The sequence below is a fragment of the Pseudorca crassidens genome, chromosome 9 (genome assembly GCF_039906515.1).
Source record: "Pseudorca crassidens isolate mPseCra1 chromosome 9, mPseCra1.hap1, whole genome shotgun sequence".
NCBI classification, from domain to species: Eukaryota; Metazoa; Chordata; class Mammalia; order Artiodactyla; family Delphinidae; genus Pseudorca; species Pseudorca crassidens.
In genome coordinates this window covers 5,456,150-5,483,423 of record NC_090304.1, presented here as the reverse complement: position 1 = coordinate 5,483,423, position 27,274 = coordinate 5,456,150, and the positions used below count along the sequence as shown (strand labels likewise).

At 57.1% G+C, this 27,274-nt stretch overlaps 2 protein-coding genes across 9 annotated transcripts in view; one reads left to right on the top strand and one right to left on the bottom strand.

The window, feature by feature from the left end:
* TCIRG1 (T cell immune regulator 1, ATPase H+ transporting V0 subunit a3) lies at nt 1-11,968 on the top strand. 2 transcript variants are annotated; one of them, XM_067748054.1, is made up of 21 exons: nt 1-85; nt 1,111-1,174; nt 2,401-2,521; nt 2,908-2,986; nt 3,837-4,057; nt 4,146-4,231; nt 4,478-4,604; nt 4,686-4,768; nt 4,945-5,038; nt 5,226-5,438; nt 6,105-6,249; nt 8,782-8,921; nt 9,024-9,181; nt 9,257-9,347; nt 9,888-10,006; nt 10,085-10,298; nt 10,647-10,769; nt 10,862-10,966; nt 11,041-11,158; nt 11,569-11,746; nt 11,831-11,968. In XM_067748054.1, the coding sequence occupies exons 3-21, from the start codon at nt 2,405-2,407 to the stop codon at nt 11,907-11,909; spliced, it is 2,490 nt and encodes an 829-aa protein (XP_067604155.1). In that variant the 5' UTR covers nt 1-85; nt 1,111-1,174; nt 2,401-2,404; the 3' UTR covers nt 11,910-11,968. The 2 variants fall into 2 exon arrangements, with proteins under 2 accessions (XP_067604155.1, XP_067604154.1); XM_067748053.1 differs by having other exon boundaries at nt 10,647-10,775.
* A 2,319-nt stretch (nt 11,969-14,287) lies between these two features.
* CHKA (choline kinase alpha) overlaps nt 14,288-27,274 on the bottom strand; it is a 61,356-nt gene continuing 48,369 nt past the window's right edge. For 3 of the 7 annotated variants that reach the window (XM_067748061.1, XM_067748057.1, XM_067748058.1), the window contains 5 exons: nt 26,429-26,516; nt 25,925-26,033; nt 23,027-23,133; nt 21,578-21,659; nt 14,288-15,525 (listed from right to left, as the gene is read on the bottom strand). In XM_067748061.1, the coding sequence (XP_067604162.1) occupies nt 15,466-15,525; nt 21,578-21,659; nt 23,027-23,133; nt 25,925-26,033; nt 26,429-26,516 (446 nt within the window). In that variant the 3' untranslated portion in view covers nt 14,288-15,465. The other 4 variants (XM_067748055.1, XM_067748059.1, XM_067748060.1 and 1 more) reach the window with 3 other exon arrangements.

The following is a 27,274-nucleotide window of genomic DNA, read 5'->3' as shown; positions in this document are numbered from 1 at the left end:
CCGCGGAAAGTGAGTTGCGTGGGCGCCGCGCCGGGGATCTCAGAGCTGGGAGTGCAGAGCAGCGCCGCGTGCAGCCGACCCGGGGGTAAGTGCCCCAGACGGGGGCTGCAGAGACCCCAGTTCTGCCTACCACCCTCGCTTCCCACTGCCCTGGGAAGCGGAGGGTGTCGTGGCGCCCCAACCCAGCTGGGTCAGTAGAGGCAGCTCAATCGTCCGGCCCGCGGGTGTCAGCCGTTGCCGGGGGCCACAGAGGCGAAAGAGGAGAAAGAAGGCGAAAGAGGAGAAAGAAGAGGAGAATGGGGGTGTTAACAGTCTATAACAAACAAGTAGTATTGAGCTCAGCTGTGCCGGGCTAGGTGGTGCTCAGAGCTTTCTCTGCTGCATCTTCCTGGCAGGGAGGGACCCATTCTACAGATGAGCAAACTGAGGCCCACCCAACTAGGAAGAGGCGGAGCTAGAAGAGAGCGCACGCAGACCCTCGTCTCCAGCCCAGCTCGTCGTGGCGGGCCAGGGGCTCAGAGGAGAGATCTGGTGGTTTTCTGGAGGAGTTGGCTTTAAGCCTCCAGCCTCCCAAGGGAGCAGGAGGAGAGGGGCACAGAGTGACTAGAGCCTGGACCCTGAAGGGTGGAGGCACCTTCATTTGTTCTGTAAATGTCTCTGGGTGGCCCCTGGCTCAGGAAGGGGTCAGGGAGGATGAGGGGGAGGGGATGAGACAGTGGAGGCCTGAAATGCCAGGGGAGGGATCTGCCCAGGTCTCTGCACCCCTGTGCTCACCATGGCTTGTCCCATCCAAGGGACGTGCCCAGGCCGCAGGGCTGCTGCCCTGCCTGGATCCCCAGACCTAGCTCCCTACAACCCCCCTTTGGCCAGCCCAGCCTTTTGGGGTACCTGGGGCAGAGAACAGCCCTTCCCTGAGCGCATACTGTGGGCTGGGACTTCCAAACCTGCAGCCCCAGGGCCTGGCTCCGGCCTGGCTCCGTCCCCTGCTGACCCGTCTATAAAACAGGGCTACAGTGCCCCCTCCCCCAAGGATTGCTGTTAGATTTAAATGAGGTATTGCGGGCGAGGGAGTTACATGGGGGCCCTTGTTATTTTTATCTCCCCACCTAGGTCCTGTCTCTGGTGGGGTGGCCAAGTCCCATTCACCCAAAGAGGAAGTGGAGGCCCAGAGAGGGTGAGAGACTCCCCAAAGAACACACAGTAATCACAGCTTGGTAGGGCTCAGAGCCTTGGTCCCTGGCCCTCTTGCCCACCCTTCCCTGTTCAGGGCCTGCTGCTTCCAGAGCCCGCAGCTGTCTCTCCCCATTCTCTCTTGTATTCTCCCGGGGCTGGGGAAGGGGCTGCTTTTCCTTTTTTTTTTTTTTCTTTTACATTTAAGTAAACCAGACCCAGGAGAGGAAGTGACCAACTAGGCAGGCCCCAGCCCAGCCCAGACAGCACTGGCAGGGTGTCAGATGTTCACCCTCTCAGCGGGGCTCTGGCCTGTTCCTGTCCCCTCCCCTCCCCCGCTCAATTTGCGAGCTAAGGAAACTGAGTCCCACAGAGGGGCAGGGGCCGGCCCTGGGCCCCAAGGGCAGTGGCCATGGAGCCCTGGCTTGTGGGCTGGGCGTCTACAGGGCCCAGGGAGGCTACCCTGGCGCTCCCCCTGCCCTGCGGGCGGCGATTAAGCAAAGGCCCGGCCAGGCCCTTCCTGCCCATTTCAGTTTCCACAGTTTCACTTTTGTTGGTTTCGACACCTGGAGGGCTCCTCCCTCAGCCCCTACCAGCTCGGCTGCTGCCGGACAGCCCGGGCCTCAGGGGAAGGTCCCGCTTCCTCAGCGCCCTCTGCCTGTCCTCTCTACCCTTCCTGAGTCCCAGAGGAGGCCCCCACCCCTCAGCGCCCACAGACCGGCAGGGAGGGAGGAGGGCCCTGGCTGCCTGTGGGGATGGGGCGGACCTCAGCCCTGCTGTTCCTGTCAAGGTTGCTCCCCAGGGTAGAAAGGCGAGGGCAGTCAGGTGGCCGGCGCTGGAGGTGGCCCTTGGCCTGGGGCCCCGAGGATGTGTAGGATCTCGGGTGAGGGCAGGTCACAGAGAGGGGACAGCAGGAGCAGGGGCCAGGTGTGAGAAGAGCCAGTGTCCCCAGGAGCCACTAGGGGTGGGGGGTAGGGGTCTCAGACGGGGCAGAGCCAGCTGGGAAGGAGCTTGACGTTGGACTATGGGTCCGGCTGTAAGGTCAGCTCGCCGCTTACTTCCTGTGTGACCTAAGCACCCCGCTAAGCCATCCTGGGCCTCAGTCTCCCCATCTGTCAGATAGGGGTGGTAGCGGGACCTTGCAGGATCATGTGAACCCAGAATTCACACCTGGTGGGGAACTGCCTGGGACCCCACCCGCCTGAGCTCCCACCCCTGTCGGCCCCACAGGACCATGGGCTCCATGTTCCGGAGTGAGGAGGTGGCGCTCGTCCAGCTCTTCCTGCCCACAGCTGCTGCCTACGCCTGCGTGAGCCAGCTTGGGGAGCTGGGCCTTGTGGAGTTCAGAGACGTGAGTGGGGCTGGGGTGGGCGTGAGGGGAGGCCTCGTTCTTGGGTGTCCCATACGGTGGACCATCTCCCCCAGACTGACCCCCGGCCCTGCTTGAATCCCGGCAACCTCTGCCATATATACTTTGCTCTCAGGCCGGCTTTACTCGTGGCTGAGACCGCCCTGTGCCAGCCTGGGTTCAGCCAGGCCTCCTGGGCCCTGCCTCACCCTTCCCAGGCCACATGGGGTCTGGTGTGTCTTCAGCTGGGCATCTGGAGGGTCACAGTATACTCAGCACCTTTCTGGGGGAGGCAGCTATGGCCTGAGGAGAGCCGGGCCTGGGCCCTGGTGGGGGGACCTCCTTGGCCCTCTGCCTGGAAAACTGATCCCTCCGTTTGGCAACCACAGCTCAATGCCTCGGTGAGTGCCTTCCAGAGACGTTTCGTGGTAGATGTTCGTCGCTGTGAAGAGCTGGAGAAGACCTTCGGTGAGTTGGCCCTGGGCCCACACCCCAGGCACACTTCCTGGAGGAGGCGCCAGTCAAGCTTGGTCTGAAAGGAAGAGTCCGAGTTGCCCAGGCGGACGGCAGAGAAGGGAGGTCCGGGCCAGGCCCTGCAGAGCCAGGACGGGGCAGCTGGGATCTTTGGGGTGTTCTTGGGTGAGCTGAGCAGAGGGTCCAGGCCAGGCCCGGTTTGGAAGAGGCCTTGAATACCGAATGAGGGCTCGGGACTTCACCCTCTGGGCGCCAGGAGCCACCCATAGGTTCCTAAGCAGGAGAGAAGCATGGACAGAACTTTTTCTGCTGCAGATGGACTGGGATGGGCAGAGGCCAGGATCCTGGGTCAGGTGCCCCCAAGGAGCAGCTGCTTGGCCCTGGGCAAGAGGGACCCCTGCCCTGGGTTCTATTCTGGAAATGCCTCTTAGGAGGGTCCTGCAAGGTGGGAGGATAGAGCATGTCTGTTTAATGGTTAGATTGACTGATAGGTTTTAAGTCATCAGGCAGGTACCCTGTGGGCCTCCATTGCAAGCTCTCATCCCCTGCAGTGCTAGGGCCACCTGCCCGAAGACCGCTATGGGACCCAGGCCAGGGGCTGGGGACGGAGAGCAGCCCAGAAGAGCCCCAGGGCGGGGGGAGGCGGAGAAGACCTGCAGGGATGGAGGTTTAGCCTGAGGTTTTTCCGGGGTCTCAGACTCAGTGAATCAGTTAGCTGGTGGCCAGCAGAGTTTGGGGTGGCAGTTGGAATTCCCTAGATGTTAGCCATCCCTTGGCTAATAGTGGCCATTGGCTGGTGGTGGCTCCTGAGCCGGCTCCCCGATGCCCGTCCCTCTGCACCCAGCCTTCCTGCAGGAGGAGGTACGGCAGGCTGGGCTGACGCTGCCTCTGCCTGAGGGGGCGCTGCCGGCGCCCTTGCCCCGCGACCTTCTGCACATCCAGGAGGAGACGGATCGCCTAGAACAGGAGCTCCGGGACGTGCGGGGCAACCGGCAGGCCCTGCGGGCCCAACTCCACCAGCTGCAGCTCCACTCGGCTGTACTGGGCCAGGGCCATGGCCCCTCGGTCAGCTCCGGCCCGGGCAGGGCGTGGGGAGGGGCGGGGGCCCCAGACCCCACCTGGGCCGGGACTCATGGCGCCTCTCGGCTCCTAGTTGGCAGCCAGCCACACAGATGGGCCCCTGGAAAGAACACCCCTGCTCCAGTCCCCCGGGGGGCCGCACCAGGACCTGAGGGTCAAGTAAGTGAGGGGCAGCTTCGCTCTCTTTCTGGTTGGTGCAGGGTGAGGCAGGCCAGCTCGGACTTCTTGTCCAGGGCCCTCGTGCAGCCGCCCTCAGGCCTGGACTTCCCTTTGCCCCTGGGGGTCTCTTCTGGCCCTGCCTGGCGGGCTCCTGCCTCCTCTGTGCGGACGGGGGCAGTGTGCCTGGCCCGGGTGAGGCGGGGAGAGGCTGGAGCAGCCCCTGCCCAGCCCCGCCCGTCCTTGCAGCTTCGTAGCAGGTGCCGTGGAGCCCCACAAGGCCGCCGCCCTGGAGCGCCTGCTCTGGAGGGCCTGCCACGGCTTCCTCATCGCCAGCTTCAGGGACGTGGAGCAGCCGCTGGAGGGGCCCGTGACGGTGAGCGGCCCGGGCGCGCAGGCTGGGGTGCGTGCTGGGTGGAGCCGGGACTGCAGGGTGATGTGCGCCCCGCTCCGGCAGGGTGAGCCTGCGACGTGGGTGACCTTCCTCATCTCCTACTGGGGAGAGCAGATCGGGCAGAAGATTCGCAAGATCACTGACTGGTGAGCCCCCGTCGGGTGGGGGGCTGGCCCCCCGCTGCCCTCGTGCCCGGGCCCCTGCGTGTCACCTCCACCAAGCCCGCTCTGTCTGCCACACTGCCCTGTGGGCTCCCTTTCGACTCAGCCTCTGCAAGCCCTGGACCCTGTGCCCACCTCACCTCCCCCCTCCTCCCTGCCAGCTTCCACTGCCACGTCTTCCCATTTGTGGAGCAGGAGGAGGCCCGCCGCGCAGCCCTGCAGCAGCTGCAGCAGCAGAGCCAAGAGCTGCAGGAGGTGGGCGCCCGTGGCCTGGCTGTAGCCCTGCCTTCCCCCCGCCCCTCCCCTCCTGACACCCCTCCCCCTCCCCGCCCCTCCCCTCCTGACACCCCTCCCCCTCCCCGCCCCTCCCCTCCTGACACCCCTCCCCCTCCCCGCCCCTCCTCCCCCTGCCACTCCTCCTGACCCCCTGCTCTGGTCGCAGGTCCTGGGTGAGACGGAGCACTTCCTGAGCCAGGTGCTGGGCCGGGTGCAGAGACTGTTGCCGCCCTGGCAGGTGCAGATCCGCAAGATGAAGGCCGTGTACCTGGCCCTCAACCAGTGCAGCGTGAGCACCACGCACAAGTGCCTCATCGCCGAGGCCTGGTGTGCCACGCGCGACCTGCCCACCCTGCAGCAGTCGCTGCAGGGCAGCTCGGTGAGCATGGGGGGGTGGTCTCCCACCCTCCCCTACTGCCAGGCAGGGGCTGGTTTCCTCCACACAACACATCTCCCATTCCCGGTGCCATCAGCGCCGTGCCTTTGCCGGGGCTCATCCTCCTCCAGGGAGTCCACCGTGATGGCCCTGGCCCAGCAAGCCCTCTTCCTGCCCCGACTTCCCAGAGGCCCTGGGATGGGCCGTCACACCCTGGAAGCTGCACTGGGTGTTAAGTTAGAAACCGGGTTCAAATCCAGGCTCTGCAGGTACTGGCCCTGTGACCTTGGGCCAACTGGAGGGAGCCTTGGGCTCATCTGTGAAATGGGGTTGCTGACCCTGCTTCCAGGGGTCGCCGTGCTAGGTGCTCACCTGTGGCCATGGGGCTCCCTCTCCTGGGCCACCTGGATGGGAAGAAGCACGCTTCTGTTTCCCGAGTGACTTTTGGGCCAATCTCTGGCCCTCCCTGAATCCCCCTGAACTGGGGCAGGTGGGGCTGGTCATGCTATTTCACAGGGAGAGGAGGGGCTGCCCTGGGTCCCCTGGCTCCCACCCAGCGAGTCCCCACAGTGTTCTCCATCTCTAGCTGGCCGTGGCTGGAGGGTCCGAGCGTCCCTGAAGGCCCCTGCCATCAGTCTTGTCTGTCTGTCTGCCTGCCGGGTGCCCCAGAGCGAGGCGGGTGTGAGCGCCGTGGTTCACCGCATCCCCTGCCGGGACATGCCCCCCACACTCATCCGTACCAACCGCTTCACGGCCAGCTTCCAGGGCATCGTGGACGCCTATGGTGTGGGCCGCTACCAGGAGGTCAACCCCGGTGAGAGGCACCACGTCCCCAGCCCCGGCCTTCGGGAGGCTCAGCTGCTGCCCTGGGTGGAAGCATGGGAGGGCTGCGTCGCCACCTGGGCCTGTCCCGCCCTCCTGAGGTGAGGGGCGCACTCCTGGTCATGTTCTTGGGGGCCCAGTGGAGGCACTTCACGTTTATCCCCCGCAGACACCCCCACTGCCCTGCTGTTAAGCTAACAGGGGAACCGGCAGAGTTGTGCAAAGGATAGCAGCTTTGCAGTAGGAATGGACCAGGTTGGAGGTCCTACTCACTTACTTTGATGAGTTTCTTAGCTTCTCTGAGCCTCAGTTTCCTCATCTATAAAATGGGGTTGATGGTACATACTTGAGCGGTGTTGGGAAGATTAATGATCGCCAAAGGCTGCAAACCAGTGGTCCACGAGGCCAGCATCAGTCTGCAGACGTGTTTTGCTTGGCCACGTTGTCTGGCCACGTTGAAAGGTTTGAATTGGGTGCAGCCCCAGGTCAGGTTCTCCCAGAAGCAGACCCTGAGATGGGGTCTCTGATGCAAGTGGCGTATTAAGAGAGGTGTTCCTGGGAGAAACCAGTAAGGGACCTTAGGGGACGGGGAAGCAGGCAGGAAGGGGAGAGCTGAGTAGGGCCAGTCTCAGGTGAAGCCCAGCCTCAGCCTGAGCCTGCAGGGAGCTCTAGAGCATGAAGGACACTATGGTGTGTCCACCTCAAGGCTGATGAGCAGGGCTTTCAAACCCAGCGCCCTCAGTCGTCTGCCAGCCCTCGCGGGTGGGCAGTGAGGCCGTCAGCTCCAGGCACGTCCACCTGGGTGCTCACTGGCCTGGCGAGGCTGCTGCTCTCTAAGTGGCCCACTGGGCAGAGGGTCGCACAGAGCTGCCAAGGGAGCTGCGGCCGCCTGGGCAGAGCCTCAGTGTCTGCTGCGGGTGCCAGGGTTTAAAGTGGGGGTTTTCGCAAAAGTCTGCATTTTCTCAAGACTGGCGAAAAGAGAGATTTGGCGACGTGGCCCACCTCCAACAGGCTGGAGCTGGGTGGCGGCAGCCCCTCCCGTTTGCCAGTGCCCGTCCCGAGGGCAGCAGGCACTGGCTTTCCTCCCTTCCTGGCCCCCTCCTCCTTCCTGAGGCCTGTGGGACCTGGCCTGTCATCCGCCAGGTTCTTCTCCCTCCAGATACCACCCTCCCTGCAGAAGGCTGGCTGCGGTGTGGCCAGTGGCCCAGCATCCCCCGTGTCACGGGGTAGGGGCTGCAGTGCATCTCTGTGTGAGCCCAAAGAATGGGTGTGAGGGTGAACCGTGATGAGGTCCCTTATGGGAGGCCAGGGAGGGGTCCTGCCTCATCCAGTGGGCAAGAGGCAGGGTTTGGGATCCCCGGGGCAGTACAGGCAGCACATGAGGATGGAATCCAGGGCCGTGTGGACTGAGACCAGGGTCACGTGGTCCTCTGGGGCCTGCTGACCCTGCAGGACCAGCATCTGGGAGCTTGACGTGGGGCCCCCAGCCCATTTCACCTGCCCGTAGTCCCTCTGCGGTAGCGGATGCCAGTCTGGTTAGAACAGGCCTGATCACCAGATATCCACGGTTGGTAATATGCCACCAGCTCTCAAAGCAGTAGCTTTGCGGAGTATTCGTTTCCTAGGGCTGCTGTAACAAAGCCTCATGGATGGGGCGGCTGAAATGATAGGTATTTATCGTCACTCAGTTCTGGAGGCCGGAAGTCTGAGATCAAGGTGTCGGCAGGGCTGGTTCCTTCTGAGAGCTGTGAGGGAGAATGTGTTCAGGCCTCTCTCCTTGGCTTGCAGACAGCTGTCTTCATGTTCGTATGGCATTCTCCCAGTGTATGTGTCTAAGTTCTAAATTTCCCCCTTTTTATAGGGACACCAGTTATATTTGATTAGGACCCACCCTAATGACCTCATTTTCACTGGGTTACAGCTGTAAAGGTTGTATCTCCAAAGAAGGTCCTTGTCTAAGGTACTGGGGGTTAGGACTCCAACATATCTTTTGCTGGGGTGGGGGACACAATTCAACCCATAACTGGGATGTGCGTTAGAATCCTAACATCTATGAGAAAATGTCCCCATTTTACTAAAGGGAAGCTGAGGCCCCAGAGGTTAAGTGACCAACTCGGCCTTCTGGAACTTGCCATGTGCCAGCCAGGACTACCACTGGGCTCTCTGTGCTTCTGCTTTAAGCTCTTCTCATAAATAATAATAGCTAGAACTGCTAACGTTATATTTATGGTCTTCCAGGTACTGTCCATGGATAAAGTCATTTATAACAGCCCTATAAAGTGGTGGTATTTTTATCTCCATTTTGCAGATGGGGAATGGAGGTTCAGAGAGGTTAAGATACTAGCCCAAGGTTGCACAGCTAGTAAGTGCCTGGATCTTGAGTGCAGGCAGGCGGTGTGGCATCCCTGCCTGGCTACACCACCTTCATGTCTCCTGGGGCCCCGGAGCCTGGCTTGGGGAGCCTGTGTGGCATCCTGTACAGGGATGGGGGTCCTGGCTGACCGCGTGGCCCCTCTGCCCGCAGCACCCTACACCATCATCACCTTCCCCTTTCTCTTCGCCGTCATGTTCGGTGACGTGGGCCACGGGCTGCTCATGTTTCTCTTCGCCCTGGCCATGGTGCTGGCCGAGAACCGGCCAGCCGTGAAGACGGCGCAGAACGAGGTGAGGGGCGACGGGGTGGGTGGTACGGGGCGGAGAGTGGGGGGGCTCCGGGCACAGCAGGGGCCCCAGGCTGGCTCTCGCCACACCTCTCTGCACCCCCAGATCTGGAGGACCTTCTTTGAGGGCCGCTACCTGCTCCTGCTCATGGGCCTGTTCTCCGTCTACACCGGCTTCATCTACAACGAGTGCTTCAGCTGCGCCACGGCTGTCTTCCCCTCGGGCTGGAGCGTGGCGGCCATGGCCAACCAGTCGGGCTGGAGGTGAGGCCCGGCCGTGCCCGCCCCGCAGCCCTGAGGCCCCCGGGCCCCTGACCAGCCCGCCTGCTCTTGTCACAGTGACGCCTTCCTGGCCCAGCAGCCGCTGCTCTCCCTGGACCCCAATGTCACCGGCGTCTTCCTGGGACCGTACCCCTTCGGCATTGACCCGGTGAGTCCCGGCCGCCTGTCGGAGGCGGTGGCGGGCAGGAGGGCGGGTCCGGGGCTCCCCGCTCGCCCAGCCCCTCCCAAGCACCAGGCCCAGTTCCGGGTACAGGAGGCAGGAGCCCCCCTAGACCAGGGCCTGCGTGGCAGGGGGGCCTGCACTGCAGCCACTTGAAAAGCAGAGAAGCGAGTTCCAATAAGGGCAGCCTTTTGTAGTCCCCTCTGTGCCAGGCAGGCACCGTTCTGAGCCCTTGTTGAATTGACTTGATGTCTAGTGCTCGTGACAGCTCCATGAGAGCACATCAGTACTGTCCCCATTTTACAGGTGAGGAAACTGAGGTTACACGCCCAAGGTCACCCAGCTAGGAAGAACTGGGGTTGGGGCCCAGGCTGCCCAGCCCAGTCTGTGCTCTTAACTGTTCCCCTCTGCTGCCCCTCGTCGGGCAGGTGACGGGTTGTGCAGAGGCCCTGGAGGGGCAGACAGGCCGATGGGAGTGACTCGGGTGGAGAGGCCCCTTCACGACACCCATCCCTCCTGCCACCACAGGTCTGGAGCCTGGCTGTCAACCACCTGAGCTTCCTCAACTCCTTCAAGATGAAGATGTCTGTCATCCTGGGGGTCACCCACATGACCTTCGGGGTGGTCCTGGGAGTCTTCAACCACATGTGAGGACCGGGGGCCTTGGGGTGGGGGGCCAGGCAGGGCCAGGGCGACCTGGTGACCCGGCTCCCCTCCTGCCCCAGGCACTTCGGCCAGTGGCACCGGCTGCTGCTGGAGACCCTCCCCGAGCTGGTCTTCCTGCTGGGGCTGTTCGGCTACCTCGTCTTCCTGGTCGCCTACAAGTGGCTGCGAGTCACGGCCGCCAGCGCGGCCTCGGCCCCCAGCATCCTCATCCACTTCATCAACATGTTCCTCTTCTCCAGCAGCCCCACAAACCGGCCACTTTTCTCCGGGCAGGTAGGCTGGGGCGGGGGTGGGGGTGGGGCGGCGGGGGTGGGGGGCTCACACCCCGCCCTGGGACCCCCTGGTGGCTGGGCCTCTCAGCTGCAGGATCCTCGTGGGAGAAGTGGGATGCAGGCCTGAGGCCGTGAGACAGGGAGGTCGAGGGGGCCTCCCTGGGAGCTCCCAGCAGGGGTGGTGGCTTCTATGCCCAGAGGAATTCCACACGGGGCGAAGTCCCTGCCTGGTGAGGGGCCCTGGGCTGGAGTGGGCTGCGGGCTCCCCGGGCCCCTGGGGAATCGCGTGACCCGAGCTGGCCGGTGGCTCGCAGGGGCGCCCTGACCATCGCCCCCTCCTCCCCTGCAGGAAGTGGTGCAGCCCACGCTGGTGGTCCTGGCCCTGGCCATGGTGCCCGTCCTGCTGCTTGGCACGCCCTTGTTCCTGCACCGGGAGCACCGCCGCTGCCACTCTCGGAGGAGGCAACAGCCGGTAGAGGTAGGGGAGCCTGGGGGTGGGGTCCTGTCCGGGACGTGAGCCCCATCTGGGGCTGGGGGTCTGTGATGCCGCTGCACCACCTCTAGGATAAGGACACAGCCGGGCTTCTGGACCTGCCTGACACGTCCCTGGCCAGCCAGGGCTCTGATGAGGAGAAGGCAGGATGCCCAGGGGACCAGGCGGAGGCCGAGGTGGGTATGGTGCCTTCCTGAGTAGGGGATGGCTTCCGGCCCCACCTGCCCCTCACTGCCACCTGTCCCCCCAGTTTGTCCTGTCCGAGGTATTCATGCACCAAGCCATCCACACCATCGAGTTCTGCCTGGGCTGCATCTCCAACACGGCCTCCTACCTGCGCCTTTGGGCCCTGAGCCTGGCCCACGCCCGTGAGTCCCGGCTCCTTCCCACACCCGGCTGCTGGATGCGTGGTCCCCTCTGGTCGCTTCTTTTTTTTTTTTTTTTTTTTTTTTTTGCAGTATGCGGGCCTCTCACGGTTGTGGCCTCTCCCGTTGCGGGGCACAGGCTCCGGACGCGCAGGCCCAGCGGCCATGGCTCACGGGCCCAGCCGCTCCGCGGCATGTGGGATCTTCTCAGACCGGGGCACGAACCTGTGTCCCCTGCATCGGCAGGCGGACCCTCAACCACTGCGCCACCAGGGAAGCCCTGGTCGCTTCTTAGTATCCCTGTCTGTAAAGGGGGGACGTCGGAGGAGGTCCCCCGCTGGCCCACGGGGAGGGCGGGCTTCGGGACGCCGAGGTGGCTTGGTGGTCCCCACGGTTCCCTCCTCCATCTGCAGAGCTGTCACAGGTCCTGTGGGCCATGGTGATGCGAGCCGGCCTGAGCCTGGGCGGCGAGATGGGTGTGGCGGCTGTGGTGCTGGTCCCCGTATTCGCCGCCTTCGCCGTGATGACTGTGGCCATCCTGCTGGTGATGGAGGGGCTCTCGGCCTTCCTGCACGCGCTGCGGCTGCACTGGTGAGTGGCCGCCTGGCTGGTGTGGGCAGCACGGTGGGGGGGGCGGGGGGGCGTCCCCTCACCCGCTCTCCCTTCTCACCCCAGGGTGGAGTTCCAGAACAAGTTCTACTCGGGTACTGGCTACAAGCTGAGCCCCTTCACCTTCGCCGTGGAGGGTGAATAGTGCCCACAGCCCTGCCCTTGCCTTGCTGAGCAGGGAAGAAATAAAGGGGAAGGCCCAGGGCCCGTGTCTTGGTCTTGTCTGGGAGGCAGGGGCTGGGGCTGCTGGGTGTGGAGGAGCCTGGGCTCTGGCATGGGCTGGTCCTGCCCCGGGAGCCTTTTGGTTGGATGGACACCACGCCAGCCTCTGTGCCCGTCTCCCTTATGTCTGTCTCTGCAGCTGAAGTTGGTGGGGGGGGGAGGTGGGAGCCACTGGTCTACGATCTGGGGCCTCAGGATGTCAGGATAGGACCCATGAGCACATCTGCAACGATCCCAGACTCTTGGGGTGAAGGGCAGAACTAGGCCCAGGGAGGGCTGTTTCCAGTACATTCTAGCTCAGAAAGATTGTCCTCCCAGGCTGGGCCAGGGGGAGTGAGCTCCCCATCCTTGGGGATATGCAAACTGGCTGTACGATGATGTCTGGGCTACCCTGGGTATGGAGGGTGGTGCCTGGCACCAGTTGGCCAATATTCTCACGTGCCTGTGCTGGCGCTGGCCCCTGGCACTCAAGATGCTTTGCAGCAGAGAGCAGCCTGGGACACCTGAGCCGGACCCGGCACTCCACATGGACAGTGGTGTCACACCCAAGGCCACCTTCCCACAGACAAGGGCAGAGGCTCGTCCAGGGCACCCTGAGAATTGCCCAGGGCTCCGAAGGTCAGAAAAGGGCAGAGCCGGACTCCAGGCCCTGCCTCCCCAGAGGCCACAGTCTTCCCCCATCCCTCCCTGGTGGGCAGTCCTGCTGCCAGGCCATCCTTCCGCTGGGGGGAGGGAGGTGGCATCCTTGGGCCTCTCTGGTCTGGGTCCCACCCCCAGCTGGGTGGCAGAGCCAGTGCTTCCCAGAGGCCTCGTTTTCTCCCGCTGAGGAGCTGCCAAGTGGCTCTTCCGGCTGGAGGCCCTGGGAACAAAGGCTGCCTTGAAGGCAGAGACGCCCTGGGCGCGGCGAGCCGGGAGGCCTGGCCCCATAACCTGGCCCCGTCACCGTGGCTCTGTCTGGCCAGTTGCTGGGAGGAGCCTGTCCCTCCAGAGCCCAGGGCTGCCCCGCTCAGGGCCCCCAGATGCTGGGCTGGGGTATGAGGGGCTGTCTGGCTGCAGTATGACACGCCTGGCAGAGACTTGGCTCCAGGAAACGTTGAGAGCAGTGTCTGGTTAGGAACAGAGGGGGTGGTGTGCGTCTCAGCATCTGGCCCAAGCCCAGGACTCCAAGCTCTACCTTCCTGGGGAGCAGAGCTATGCAGAGACTCGCAGGGTGGGGCAGGTGAGGGGAACCCTAAGCAGGGGCTCAGCGCCGAGAATGTGGCATGTTTCGGGGGTGGGTGGCAGGTGTGACCCCAGGGAGATGCTAGCTGGCCCTGCCCTGGCTTTGACGCGTGGACAGCCTGGCTGGAGAGGGCTGGCTGCTGGGGAACCAGCATGCGCAAAGGCACTGGAGGGGGCACCCCTGGGGCGTGGGGGTCACATCAGGAGACACAGAGACAGGGGGGTCACCTGCACTGGGGACAGGCCTGCTCGGGCAAGTGTACGGTCTAATCCAGGAGGATGACTGAGCGAACAGATGGGCATCCCAGGAATTCCACATACAGAGAATGCAAGTGATAGCCAGCGAGTGGATGTGAGGGAGACTGACCCCAAAGCCACCTGGCAGAGGAAAGCGCGAGAGGGCCTGGTGTCTTAGGGACGAAAGAGGCTGGGGGCAGGGGGCGGGCAAGGCCGGTCAGACCCTGTGGGCACAGGCAGGAGCTGGGAGCTGTGTTCTAAGATCACACACACAGGGCAGCAGCATCTAGGGCTGTTGGGTTTTTAAAAAAAAAAATTATTTTTGGCTGCACTGGGTCTTCGTTGCTGCGCACAGGCTTTCTCTAGTTGTGGTGAGCGGGGGCTTCTCTTGTTGTGGAGCATGGGTTCTAGGCGCGCAGACTTCAGTAGTTGTGGCACGTAGGCTCAGTATTTGTGGCTCGCGGGCTCTAGAGTGCAGGCTCAGTAGTTGCGGCGCACGGGTTTAGCTGCTCCGTGGCATGTGGGATCTTCCCAGACCAGGGCTCGAACCTGTGTCCCCTGCACTGGCAGGCAGATGCTTAACCACTGTGCCACCAGGGAAGTCCCTAGGACTCAGTTTTATTGCTTGGATATCATAACACACTCACCTGGTTAAAACTTTCGGTGTCTAGCAGGCCGGGCAGCGGAAGTCCCCCTCCTGCCCTGACCCAGCCACTCAGTTCCCTCCTGGACAGCCCGGTGCTCCCCCCTCCCTCCCGCCCAAGGGCTTCGCCTCCGGAGCCGGGTGGACGCACTGGAGACCTCCCCGAGACTAGGGATGCATCCGAGGGTGACAGCAGAGGATGGGCTTTTATCTTTTTTATTGTTTGTATAGTACAGTCTTTGTGGTAGCAGGAATGTATGCACAAAAAACAATTCAAATAAGAGTTCAGAGTGAAAAAAAAATTTATCCCAAAGGACTTTTAATACATACAGATTTCACAGCTATACTCTATCCCCGCCCCCATACTCCACATATAGGCTGCAGTTTCCCACCAGAACGACCACATGAGGTACACTGGGGAGCAGTGAGGGCAAGGTTTCCCTCCCGCACCCAGCACACCGAGGCCCCAGCACCAGGGCGACAGGAGGCTTCCCTGGGGCACGACCATGCCTGGGGGCGGGCAGCTGGCCCTGTCACAAGAGCCCAGCTCCAGGCTGAGCAGAGGTGGAGGGGAAAAGGCTGCAGAGTGTGGGACAAAGCAGCCCACTCCCTACCAGGAAAGCGGATTGGGCAGTGGGGGGGCCGGGGTGGGCATGTGTGTCCACGTGTCCCCGTGCAGCCTGCTGGCCCTCTGTGGCCACGGCCCACTGCCTGCCCCAGAGCCGGGGTTAATAAAGCACTTTCAGTTAGAGGGCATGGCGGGGCTGCATCCAGTTAGGGTGAGATTCATGAGATTCACCTGCAGAGGAAAACACGGATGACAGGCAGCAGTCAGCGGGCAGCCAGTCGTCCCCGCCTCTGTGCACCCCGCACCTCGGGGGCGGTCTGCATCTCCCAGGACCCCGGTCAGGCCACGGGGCATCGGCAGTGTCGCTGCCCACTCGCCACCCTGCACACCCGTTACCTACAGAAAGCCCAGTCAGCACTGTTCACCAGCACGGTCATTAACATCCTTTAAAGATCAACATTAACCAAAAGGCACCTGCAGTGACACTGCTTACTCTTGCTGTCTGCCCCACCTGACTGAAGTAGAAAATGCCTTCTCTAGATTAAGGGGGTCTGAGATGTTGCACTATTGCACTAGTGTACTATAATTCTGCTTCCTGATCTCATGTCAGAGTCCTAGAGAAATCGTAAACAAGATATGAAATAAATGTTCCTCAATTTTAATACAGTCTTTCGTATCATACACATCTGTGTTCGGCAGCGAGACGTCCGAGCCTTCTTGCTGCAGATACAGTAGTCGGAGCACAGAGGGAGCCTCGGGCTCGGCTGCCCCCGCGCAGTCCAGGGATGCAGCACAGGCAGGCGTCCCCAGTCACACCCCAAGCTTCCTCTTCTGGTCGAAATAGGCATCGAACCTGGCCTGGGCATACTCCTAGGAGACAGAAGGAAGAGGGGCCTCACCACGGGTCCCGCCCGCCCCCCGGCACAGAGCAGAGCAGCTCCGTGTGCTGCAGGCCATCCAGGAGCCGCGCTGCTCTCAGGACGGTCCTCTCCCGCTGGCAGCAGCCCCGGTCACCGCCTTCCCTTTACCCTCAACGTTCCCTACTCCATCAGCTGCGCCGGCCCGGCCCTGCCATCCCAGACAGGAGACGGGACTTCTGTCTATGTATCTGGTGCAGCACGGTTCACCGACTCATTCACCTTGAACGCTACAGACGCGGACTGACGGACACAACAGAGGCTTCTCTGTCAAAGCCCAAGGTCCCTGGGGCGTTAGCAAGGGTAGACAGACGGTAGGTGCCACCTGTTTGCTGCAGCGCCATTACTAAAAGGACACCAGGACGGAAGTGAGAAAACCTGGCCAGCCACCGGGCCCCTGGGTCCCTTCCCCTGTCTGCCCACCGGTGTGCAGAACACAGTCTCTTAAGGGCCACTCCAAATCGAAAAGTCTGCAGTGCTAACTGCCAAGATCACAGCACCACTTCAAAAAAAATTAACGTTGAGGTATAATTTACATACCACAAAGCTTAACTCATTTAAAACGTGCGGTGTTGGCTAATGCACACACCTAGCTCAACGCCACCACCACAGTCACCCTCAAGGTCCTCCTGGGTCCCTGTAGTCAAGCCCACCAGATCGCGACAGAAAGCTTCCACGTGAGTGTAATCGTCCGCTACGTCCCCTCTGGTGTCTGGCTTGTGACTAAGACACATCCACGCTGCCGTGGGCGGCAGTGTTCGTGGCTGAGTAGTTTTCTGTGATGTGGCTCCAACACAGTGTGTTCATCCAGTCATCTGCTGATGGGCATGTAGGTTGTTTCCACAGTTCGGGGCTACTGAAAATAAAGCTGCTGTGAGCACCTGAATACAAGTCTTGGCGTGGAAACAGGCTTTCATTTCTCTTGGATCAATACCAAAGAGAGGGACTGCTGGGTTGTATGGTAAGTGTAGGGTTTTTTTTTGTTTTGTTTTCTTTTTAACTTTTAATTTTATTGAAGTACAGTCGATTTAAATTTACTTATTTATTTTGGAGGCTGCTTTGGGTCTTCGCTGCTGCGCACGGGCTTTCTCTAGTTGCAGCGAGCAGGGCCTACTCTTCATTGCGGTATGCGGGCTTCTCATTGCGGTCGCTTCTCTTGTTGTGGAGCATGGGCTCTAGGTGTGCGGGCTTCAGTAGCTGTGGCACGTGGGCTCAGTAGTTGTGGTCCATGGGCTTAGTTGCTCCGCGGCACGTGGGATGTTCCCAGATCAGGGATTGAACCCGTATCCCCTGCGTTGGCAGGCGGATTCTTAACCACTGTGCCACCAGGGAGGTCCCGGTAAGTGTACGTTTGACTTTATAAGAGGCTGTCCAACTGTTTTCCACGCTGGTTTCACCCTTTTACATTCCCACCAGCAATGTATATGAGGTCAGCTGCTCCACAGTCTTGCCAACATTTGGTATCGTGAGTTTAAGTTGTAGCCATTGTCATGGGTGTGCAAGGCATCTCACTGGGGCTTTAACTTGCATTTCCTTTATGACTTTGTATCAAGCAGATGAAAAGATGCTTACTGGCCATTAGTTTACCTTCCGTGTAGTGTTCAAATCTTTTGTCCACTTATAAAGTAGGTTGTTTGGTTTCTTGCTGAGTTATGAGTTCTTTATATATTCTAAATACAAGTCCTTTGTCAGATATAAATTTGCCTTACTTTCTCCCAGTCCGTGGCTGGGCTTTTCATTTTCTTAATGGTGTCTTTCAAAGAACAAAAGTTTTAAATTTTGATTAAGTCCAATTTACTGTATTTTTTTTTCTTTGAGGGTTAGTGCTTTATGTGACCTAAGAAATCTTTGCCACAGTTACGAAGCTTCTCTCCCGTTTTAGCTTTTACATTTAGGTCTATTACCTGTTTCAAGTCAATTTCTGTGTAGAGCGCAAGTTCACAGTTCATTATTTTTTTCCATATGGCTTATTCGGTTGTCCCCGCATCATTTCTGGAAAATCTAATCCTTTCCACAATGCATTACCTTGGCCTTTCTGTGGAATGCCAGTTACCTATATGTGTAGGAAAGAGTCTATTTCTGGGAACTCTAGTCTGTTCCATCTGATTTATGTCTATCTTATGACCAACACCACATGGTCTTAATTACTGTGCTTAGTAAGTCTTGAATCAGGTAGCCTAAGTCTTCCAACGTGGTTCTAGTTAGTTTTAGTGTTTTAGTTATTCCAGGGCCTTTGCATTTTCACATACGTTTTAGAATCAGCTTGTCAATTTCTATCAAAAGCCTGTGGGGATTTTGCTGGGGTCACGGAGACGACAGAAGATAGTTTGGGGAGAATGGAAGTCTTAAGATTAGGTCTTCTGGGGCTTCCCTGGTGGCGCAGTGGTTTACAGTCCACCTGCCGATGCAGGGGACATGGGTTCGTGCCCCGGTCTGGGAAGATCCCACATGCCGCGGAGCGGCTGGGCCCGTGAGCCATGGCCGCTGAGCCTGCGCGTCCGGAGCCTGTGCTCCGCAACCGGAGAGGCCACAACAGTGAGAGGCCCGCATACAGCAAAAAAAAAAAAAAAAAAAAAAAAAGATTAGGTCTTCTGAATCCACAGATGTGGTTATCTCTATTTAGGTTCTTTTAGCAATGTTTTATAGTTGTCAGTGTAAAGATCATGCAATACTTGAAAAATGTTATCCCCAAGTATTTCAAGTTTTTTATGCCATCGTAAACACAATTAAAAATTTTTCATTTACAGTTGCTTCTAGCACGTAGAAATGCAAGTGGGTTTTGCATACTGACCTTGTATCCTACGACCCTGATAAACTCACTCAGTAGTTATTAAATAGCTCTTCTACTGATTCCTCTAGATTTTTTCATGTGCATGATCATGTCACCTATAAATATAAGGCAGTTCTTCTTCTTCCTTTCTGGTACTTCTGCATTTTCTTTCTTTTTCTTGCCTTCCTTTGCTGGCTAGGCGCCCCAGCAGCCTGTGAGGAGAAGTGAGCACGAACAGCCTTGCCTTGCTCTATATTTGGGGCAGAGGTGGGAGGAGCATTCAGTGCTTTACCATCCATTACCACGGCAGCTGTACAAGAGGTGTGTATATGCCCTCTACCTGGTTGAGGAAGTTCTCCTCTATCACTAGTTCGCTGAGACTTTCTATCATGAACAGGTGTTGAATTCTATCAAATGCTTTTCCTGCATTCACTAAGATGATTGTATGGTTTTTCTCCTTTATTCTGTTAATACGGTGAATTACACTAATAGGTTTTTCAAATGTTGACGTTAACCTTGCATTCCAGGGATAAATGCCACTTGGTCATAAAATATTATCCTTTTACATAAGTTGGATTTACTTTTTGCCAGTATTTTGATAATGGTTTGGGGGTAATGTTCATGAAAAGCAGTGATCTGCAGTCTTCTTGAAATGTCCTTGTCTAGTTTTGGTGTCAGGGTCATGCTAGCCTCATCGAATGAGTTGAGAAGTGATCCCTCTCCCTTTATTTTCTACAAGTCTGTAGGGCTGTTATTATTTCTTCCTTAAATATTTGATGATATTCACCAGCACCTGAAGTTTATAGGTTTTTTTTTTTTAAGAGGGTGTATGTAGCCTTGAATGCATGGCTAAGGAGGCTAGTAGCATTTATGGTTTTTTAAAAATTAATTAATTATTTCTGGCTGCATCCGGTCTTCGCTGCTGCACGTGGGCTTTCTCTAGTTGTGGCGAGTGGGGGCTACTCTTCATTGTGGTGCCCTTCTCATCACAGTGGCTTCTCTTGTTGCAGAGCACGGGCTCTAGGTGCGTGGGCTTCAGTAGTTGTGGCTCAAGAGCTCTTGAGCACAGGCTAAGTAGTTGTGGCGCACAGGCTTCGTTGCTCCGTGGCATGTGCGATCTTCCCAGACCAGGGCTCGAACCCGTGTCCACTGCATTGGCAGGCGGATTCTTAACCACTGCGCCACTAGGGAAGTCCCAAATCTATAGGTTTCTGATTATGAGTTCACCTTATTTAAATAACTATATGGCCATTTCTTACGTCAGTTTTGGTCATCTGTATCTTCCAAGAAATTGGCACACTTCAGGCAGGTTGTCAAATCCGTGGGCAGAGTTCATCGTCGTCTTCTACTTGAAGATCTATAGAGTCTGTAGTGATGGCCTCTCTTTGTACCCGGTTTTGGCAATGTTTGCCTTCTCTTTTCTTTCTTGCTTAGTACAGCCAGAGGTTTATAAATACTTCTGTGGTATCATTAATTTTCTGTATTTTTTGTCCATTTTATATTTCAATGATTTCTGCTCTTACCTTCATTCTGCTTCTATCTACTTTGGGCTTAGTTGGTTTTTCTCTTTCTAGCTTCTCAAGGTAGCAGCTTGTATCACTGGCTTGAGAACTTCCTTCATATCCAAGACAGCATTTAAGCTGCAAAGCCGTAAGTTTCCAAATGCTGCTTTAGCTGCATCCCACAAATTCTGGCATGTTGTGTTTTTATTATAATTCCAAATATTTTCTAATTGTCCTTATAATTTCTCATTTGATCCAGGGTTTATTTAGAAGTATACAGTTTAATTTCCAAATAACTGAGAATTCTCCAGATATTTTTGTGGTTGCTGGTTACTGATTTCCAATTAAATTGCACTGTGGTCAGAGAACTTACTCTGCAGTGCATTTGAGGCCTGTTTCACAGCCCAGCCTGTGGCCTATCCTGATGAAGACTCCACATTCTCTGACAAGGATGTCTGTCCTGCAGCTGTTTGGGCTCCACCCGTGTTCGTCAGGTTGAGCTGGCTGGGGTGATGATGTTCAGGTGTCCACCCTGCCTGTGGCAGGGTTTCCTGGGTCCACCCGCTACCTAGAGGTGTGCAATCTACTTGGTGAATAGTAGATTCCCCCTTTCCTTTCGGCTTTGTCACTTTTTGCTCTATGTCTTTTGTTTCGGTCTGTTTAGTTTTGGCCGTGCTGTGCGGCACGTGGGATCTTAGTTCTCTGACCAGGGATGGAACCCGTGCCCGCTGCAGTGGAAGCGTACTGTCTTAACCACTGGACCGCCAGGGAAGTCCCTGCTCTGTGTCTTTTGAAGAATTCAGGGGCACACACACTGAGGGTCTCTCTATGTCCTGCAGATGAAGTGATGCCCTCACTAGGATGCAACGCCCTTCTCTACCTTCGGTGGTTTTCCTTCTCTGAAGTCCACTTTGTCTTACAGTAACATCTAACCATGACTCCAAATCTGCTTTAAAAATCCAAATTTCCCCTTCTTTTGCCTAAGAGCATCTGTGCGTTACCAAATCTTCTGCCTAGAAGCAGAAACCATCCTCACTGAGGACCGAGGAGAACAAAATGCACCAGTCCTTTCCCACCACCTGTCCCAAAGCAAGGTGCTCGCTACACCTGTGTGCACCCCTGCCCCAGGACGCCCCCCACCACTCACTACGGAGCAAAGTAAAATGCCAAGGACACCGCTTAGGTTAGAATAAAAAGACAGCCTGGTTTGGTACAAACTTGCTGCACAAAAGCGGGTCTAACTCAATCAGCACCAGCTTCCAACTCTTAAGTCGGGTGCTGTAGGCCAGAGGATGGGGTGTTAACAGGTGAATAAAACAAGGCACGGTAGGTAACCCCACCACCGTTCCTTCACTCAGTGTCCCTTCTGTCAGAAGGGACTGAGGTCGGGGCTGGACCTCAAGGGTCTGGATTTCTACATCCCCCATCAGAACCACAGGACCACAGAGCACTTCTCTGAAGCAGGGGAGGTGGGACCTGCTGGCCCTGGGAGTGAGGGCAACTTCCACAGGCAGACACAGCAGCAGCAGAAGTGGCTTCAATTATGCAGCCTTCCTTTCTCCCCCAGCTTCCCCAGGGGGAGCCCGCTGTCCTGGTGCTGGTCACCTGGTTCAGGTACTCGGAGGGGAACAGGTAACCCCCTGGGAGGAACAGGCATTTACTGCCGAGCGTTCACGTACATGGAAGCATTTCTTTCCTGGGAGCAGAAGAGAAAAACTACCCCCAAAACATACCATGTACCCAAATTCAATGGATGAAATCTTGGCCTGTACGATGGACCAAAGTCCCCAGAAGAAATGGGACGCAAGGGCAAACCTGTAATTACAAAAGCAGGAAATGCACATGAGATGTGTGGGACCAGTTGGAGGACCGATTACATCATTTCCTGCCAGATGGACGTTCTAACTCATCTGGGTGCAAACTGTCTGCCTTGGCCGACCCAGTGGGACAATATTCCACGGCAACAGAGCAGCAGGAGCCCACAGCCATCCTCTCCCCACCGCTGGCCAGTGACCTTGCAGGTGCGAACACCCCGACTCCCTGTCCCTGGCACACGGAACACTCGCAGGACCCACCCGGAGGCCTCAGTGGCCGCTGCTGGTGAAGCGTGGGTCACACAGAGAGAGAAACCCTCTGGCACGCGTGTGAGCGCACAGCCTTGGCGGCCCCTACCCCACCAGCAACAGGTGGAGGAAAGCGCGGGCCTCCGGACAGCCTGCTGCCATCCCCCATGCCCCTCTCCCCCGGAAGTGAATCAGGAGGAGGGTGTGGCCAGGTCCCCACCTCTAGGCTGTGCCACGTTCCTCTTCACTGCGAATCCAAGTTCTTCTCAAAACGATAAAGATAAAGCTCTAATTCAGGAACGAGGGCTTCGGTGCTGCCCTTACCAGACCTGATTCTGCTTCTCTTCATCCCTGACCCACTAGATCCCCTGGTGCTACCCTTTCTGTCTGGGTCTCCTCCACCTCCGCTTTCCTATTTCCATCTGATCAAGAACCAGGGAGGGAAGCTCTCTTCTGCAGGCGGAGCCGAGGGGCCACCAGGGTGGCCTCAGCTCAATGAGAGGACTGTGGACAGTTCCGAGGACACGAAGGAGGTGCTCTATGCTGAGGGAGGAGGGCCACAGCCACTCCAACCGTCACTGTTAACAAATAATCTCATGGAAGACCCCAAAGATTAGGAATAACTCAGGCCTCCTGACCAAAGAGATGAGTGAGTGTGAGAACACAGTGATCTAGACCTTTGCGGAATCTGGAGCTTTCTCAGCCCTGCTTTGACAGCTGTTGAGAAAACAGATTTTTAATTCTTTTCTAGGAGAACCATGTTACTCGGTGGCACCCAGCTCTCCAGGAGCACGAGTGAGAAGAGTGTGCAGGCCCTGGCGGCAGCGGCTGTGCAGCAGAGTCCGCGGCGGGGATGACGGTTCGGAACGGCACCCTCGCTCCCTGACCTAGTGCACAGACCCTGCTCTCCTCACTGGCTGTGTGCTGAAATCTGGGGGATCCGAACACACTCGGCCACATGGACAAGAACCAAATGTTCTGTTTTTGACAACGTACAAGACCTCGAGATGTATGGTCGTGAGGGAGCTCCTAAAATACTCCTGTTTGCAAGGAGGCATCCCAAGTACGCGCTATAAAGAGGGAAGCTATCGTTACAAACCGACAAAGGAAAAAAATTACCTATTGACTTCAAGCAACATTTCTTCTTCTATAACGGACTTTTCTTCATTACTGAGGTTTTCAAATTCATTTTGGAATGCAGCCAAGTAATTGGAAATGAAATGGAGCTTAAAAAAAAAGCAATGACATTAGGGTCAATGATGGTTAAAAACAGGTGATGTCAATGCTGTCACGAAGTGCACACGTCAAGCGTGACTCTTCCGGACGTCAGCAAAGCCCGCCACCCTGCTCTGCCCAGGGGCGTGGTCCAGGGAGCTCACCCACCCGGCTGGGTTCACCGGGTTACAGTCAGAGAACTAATGGACTCGATGCCATACTGTCGGCAAGACCACTACTGCTTCTGCAGAAAGTAATTTAGGTAGAGTTGTTCCTTCTAACTCACACTCCTGTCTTCCACTGACCGCAAAGCAGGGTCAGCCTACTCCACACCTCCCCAGCCTGGCTGCTGCTCCGCGCGGCGCTGGCACGAGGCACCAGGGCACCCGGATGCTCGTCGGCAGATGCTGCCTCAGGGCAGGCGCCGGACCAGGCACTGTGAAGGGGCCTTCCACCCCTAAGATGCTGTGATGATGTCCACACTTATGTCCATAAACTGGCAGTGTCTGATTCTGGTTTGGAGAAGACAGTTTACCCTAAGGTTCTACCAGGCTGCACGTTGAGTCTACACATGAATTAGGATTTATGAGAGCCCTTGTTCTTCACTATTTCATACCATATCAAAAGGCAGCAGAACACAGCCAACCTCGGCTTGTTTGCTTTTGTAAAGAAGAAAACAGCCGTCAGTCTTTCTCCCTGTTAGAACCCTTGCTACCTGGTTACCCGGCTGGAAGGCGCTCCCCACCCTTTCCCTGGGTCGCCTCTTCCATCTTCCTGCTCTGAAGTCGGCTCTCTTACACTACGCCCCCTCCTCCACCAGAAAGCATCATTCAAGATCAAGCACTGTCCTAGGCAGGGGGCCGTAGATTCTGAAGTAAACCTGGCACAAAAAAGATGACTGCTGATACCTATTAAATTCTGTGTAACAGGCACACTCCCCACGACGACAAAATAATTTTTGCAGATGAGAAAACTGAGGCACAGAAATAGTACGTTACAACCAGCAGTGGCAGATCTGGGATTGAAATCCAGGCCCATTAGTTTTTAGAACCCATGCTTGAACCACCACCCTAGATGGTTTAATTTCTTGGGAGACCCTAAACGCTGAAGGTGGCAAATGAAGATGGAAAATCTGAAGAGACTGAAACCCTAAGAAAGTGGTAATTAATGACCCTCCCTCCCCCAAAAGTTCTAGGCCCAGATGGTTTTATGGGCAAAATCTACCAAACTTTCAAACAACACCATCTTAGATAAATTTGTTCCAGAAAATAAAAAGGGACACTCAACTCATTTTGTAAGACTAGTATAGTTTTTATTCCAAAAGCAGGTATGAATACTTTTTTAAATGAACATTAAAGTCCTATTTCACATATATGCATAGATGTAAATCTCCTAAAATAAGAAATTGCCTAACTGGATCCAACAGAGCATTACAAAAAAACGTTAACTCATTCAAATAGTTTATTTCAGGAATTTCAGTATTGCTTAACATTTTAAAACACTTCAATGGATTAAAGACAGAAAAGCGTGAGATTACCTCAGTAGCTACAGACAGGGTATCTGACAGAGACCAACACTTGCACGTGATTTTAAAACCTCAGAAAACAGGAATGGAGCTTCTTTACATTTCCATTGCTGTGCAGTGTCGGGGGTTACACAGCTCTGCCGCCTTCCACTAAAATGAAATCTGTCTTCTTACTGAAAATCTCCCCTCACTGGTTTGAGAGTTCTCATCTCTGGAGCTGCCTGCCCAGTGTTATAAAAGTCTAACTTCTTTTCAGCATGGCAAGAACCTGAAGCCTGCTGTGTTCTCCTCCCTGGGGTCAACAGCCCCACGTTCTCCCACCCTTCCTACCCACATAGCTTGAACTTGAGGTCCAAAACCGTCCCGGTCACTCTGCTCTGGACACGCTCAAGGTCATCAGGTCTGCCTGAAAATAAGGCCAGAAGAGAGCAGCCCAGGTCTGGCCACACGGCAAGGCTGTATTTGAACGGCTGCCCCTGAGCGTGGCCACCTGCTGGAGACTCTCCCCATGCCCAACTCAGGCAGGTGCTCGAGAAACCTCTCCTGAGTGAGCTACTGCAGCAACTGACTGCATCCGTCCTCACCCCCGGCCCCTGGGAAACGTTCTGACCAGGCGGGGATCCCGGGAGAAGGGATGTCGGGCGGCAGGGCCGCCCAGCGCGGGCGGAGCTGCTGCCCTGCAAGGCTGGCAGAGGTGGGCGCAGTGCCCCTCTCCCCAGCCTGCTAACTTCTGCAACACTACGTACTCATCCTCAACCCAAGGCTTCGGCAGAGGCTGAAGAATGGAATAGAGGGCTTCCTGGGGAGAGATTCCCACAGGACTGATTCTCCAGTCACTGGACTCGCATAACCCAGGACAGGAAAGGGGTCTGTGAACACTGCAACAGCTACTGAACCGCGGTGCCCACAAGACTACTTCTGCCTGCACAGAGTGAAACAAACGGAGGAAAGTCAGTGATCCCCAAAAGAAGGCTAGAGAGCAGGAGGGAGGCTGGGCTTTGGGAAAACACTAGAAGGAATCACAAAGGAGGCTGTGCTCCTCTCTGACTGGACGCAGTTTACCTCTGGCACAGGGATTTTAAAAGGCTGGACTCAAATACTGAGTCTGTATCTTGACACAAAATAACATTTTAAAGCAAAAGGACCTGCTTAACCAACTCCATGGTTTTAAAAGGGCATCTTTAAAAGTGAAGCTGTACTCATCTCTGACTGGGTAAAGCTGAGGTATGTGATTTACTTCTCAGTAAGTGCACTGAATACAAACACGAGTCTCCTACCTGTTGCTTCCTGGTGGGATACTTCAGGATGTTTGCTCTGAAAAGAGGGTACTTTTCGTAATTATAATCGTACATCCATTCACAGAAATGATTCCCAATGTCGAATCCCCTGAAAAAGAGCGAGAGGCACAGAAAATGAGGCAGCAGCCCCGCTGCGAGCGCCCCCGGGCCCCCGGGGTCCCGAAAGCATGAATGCTTCAGTGACGGGACAGACCAAAGCACCCTGGCCCGCTGTCTGGAGCAACCGCTCAGGAGTGCCGTCCTGCGGTCAGTGCTTTGGTGAAGCCAACGAAAGGCCAAGTTCTGGATTCTGAGGACCTGGCCCCTGCTCCCACTGACGCAGCTGAGAACAGGCTGCGCTGCCCCACGCGGCCATTGCGGCCGCTGGGACACAAAGTGCTGGCCTCCAGGGAGGAAACTTCCAACTCAGGATGGTATCGTGACCTACTTTCTCCTTCGTTCCGCACACACACAGAATACTGAAATAAAAACATTTGACTTTACCTGTAGTTGTAACTGCTATATTCAAAGTCGATGAGCATCAGTTTCTGGTTTTCAGAATTCTCCCTGCCTTCCAGCAATAAGATATTACCTGCAAAAAGGTTTGGATGACACGACCTTTGCTCTGGGCACGTTCTGTCATCGAAGGCGCAGGTCTCCAACCACAGGGCCCAGGGTGGTTCTGATCCTGTAAGGGCATCCTGACCACGTGGCGAGCGGACGTGGCCGAGTCACGGGACGGGGGGACAGGGTGCCAGGAGCAGCACTGACCTGGGAGGCCTGGCCCGAGAGCCCTGCTGCCAGCACCCCAAGAGCAGCGTGGCCTGGGCTCCCCCCCATTTCCACACGGGGGCAAGAAGGGAAAGGTCTGCTCGGCACCCCGGAGCTCTGGCACCCCCAGCAGCCCCGAGGCGGGCGGGGCTGTGGCCCCCAGCTGGGAAGCTGGGCCCTGGTGTCCACACAGGCCCCACTGCTTTGCCCCCAAGGAGGAGAGCACAGACAGTGCTCCCACGACCATATTTCTTTCCCTTAAGGCTGAATTCTGGGCAGAAGGGGCTTGGCTGCCAGACTGGCCCCCCAGGCACATGCTCGGAGAGGCCCACGCTCTACCCAACGTGCTGCATCTCTCACGGTGGCGCTGGCGGGTGGGCTCTGCTGAGCCAGGTTCAAGGCTTTTCGGCACACATCGTCCGTTTCCGGGAGCCATTGATAGGAGAACCGGGGCCAGACCCAGTGTCCAGCTCCCGCCCCCTCCACGCTCTCCCCGTGTTGCCGTGGCCGGCGGGGGCCTCCCTCAGCCCGTCGGCGACCTCTGGGCCGTTCACCATCACCCGTTACACACACGAGGCT

Coding starts and splice junctions, on each gene's coding strand:
- TCIRG1 (XM_067748053.1), top strand. CDS start 2,405: ATGGGCTCCATGTTCCGGAGTGAGGAGGTGGCGCTCGTCCAGCTCTTC. Junction 9,348..9,887: donor ACCCCTTCGGCATTGACCCG/GTGAGTCCCGGC, acceptor CTGCCACCACAG/GTCTGGAGCCTGGCTGTCAA. Junction 11,159..11,568: donor CCTGAGCCTGGCCCACGCCC/GTGAGTCCCGGC, acceptor CTCCATCTGCAG/AGCTGTCACAGGTCCTGTGG.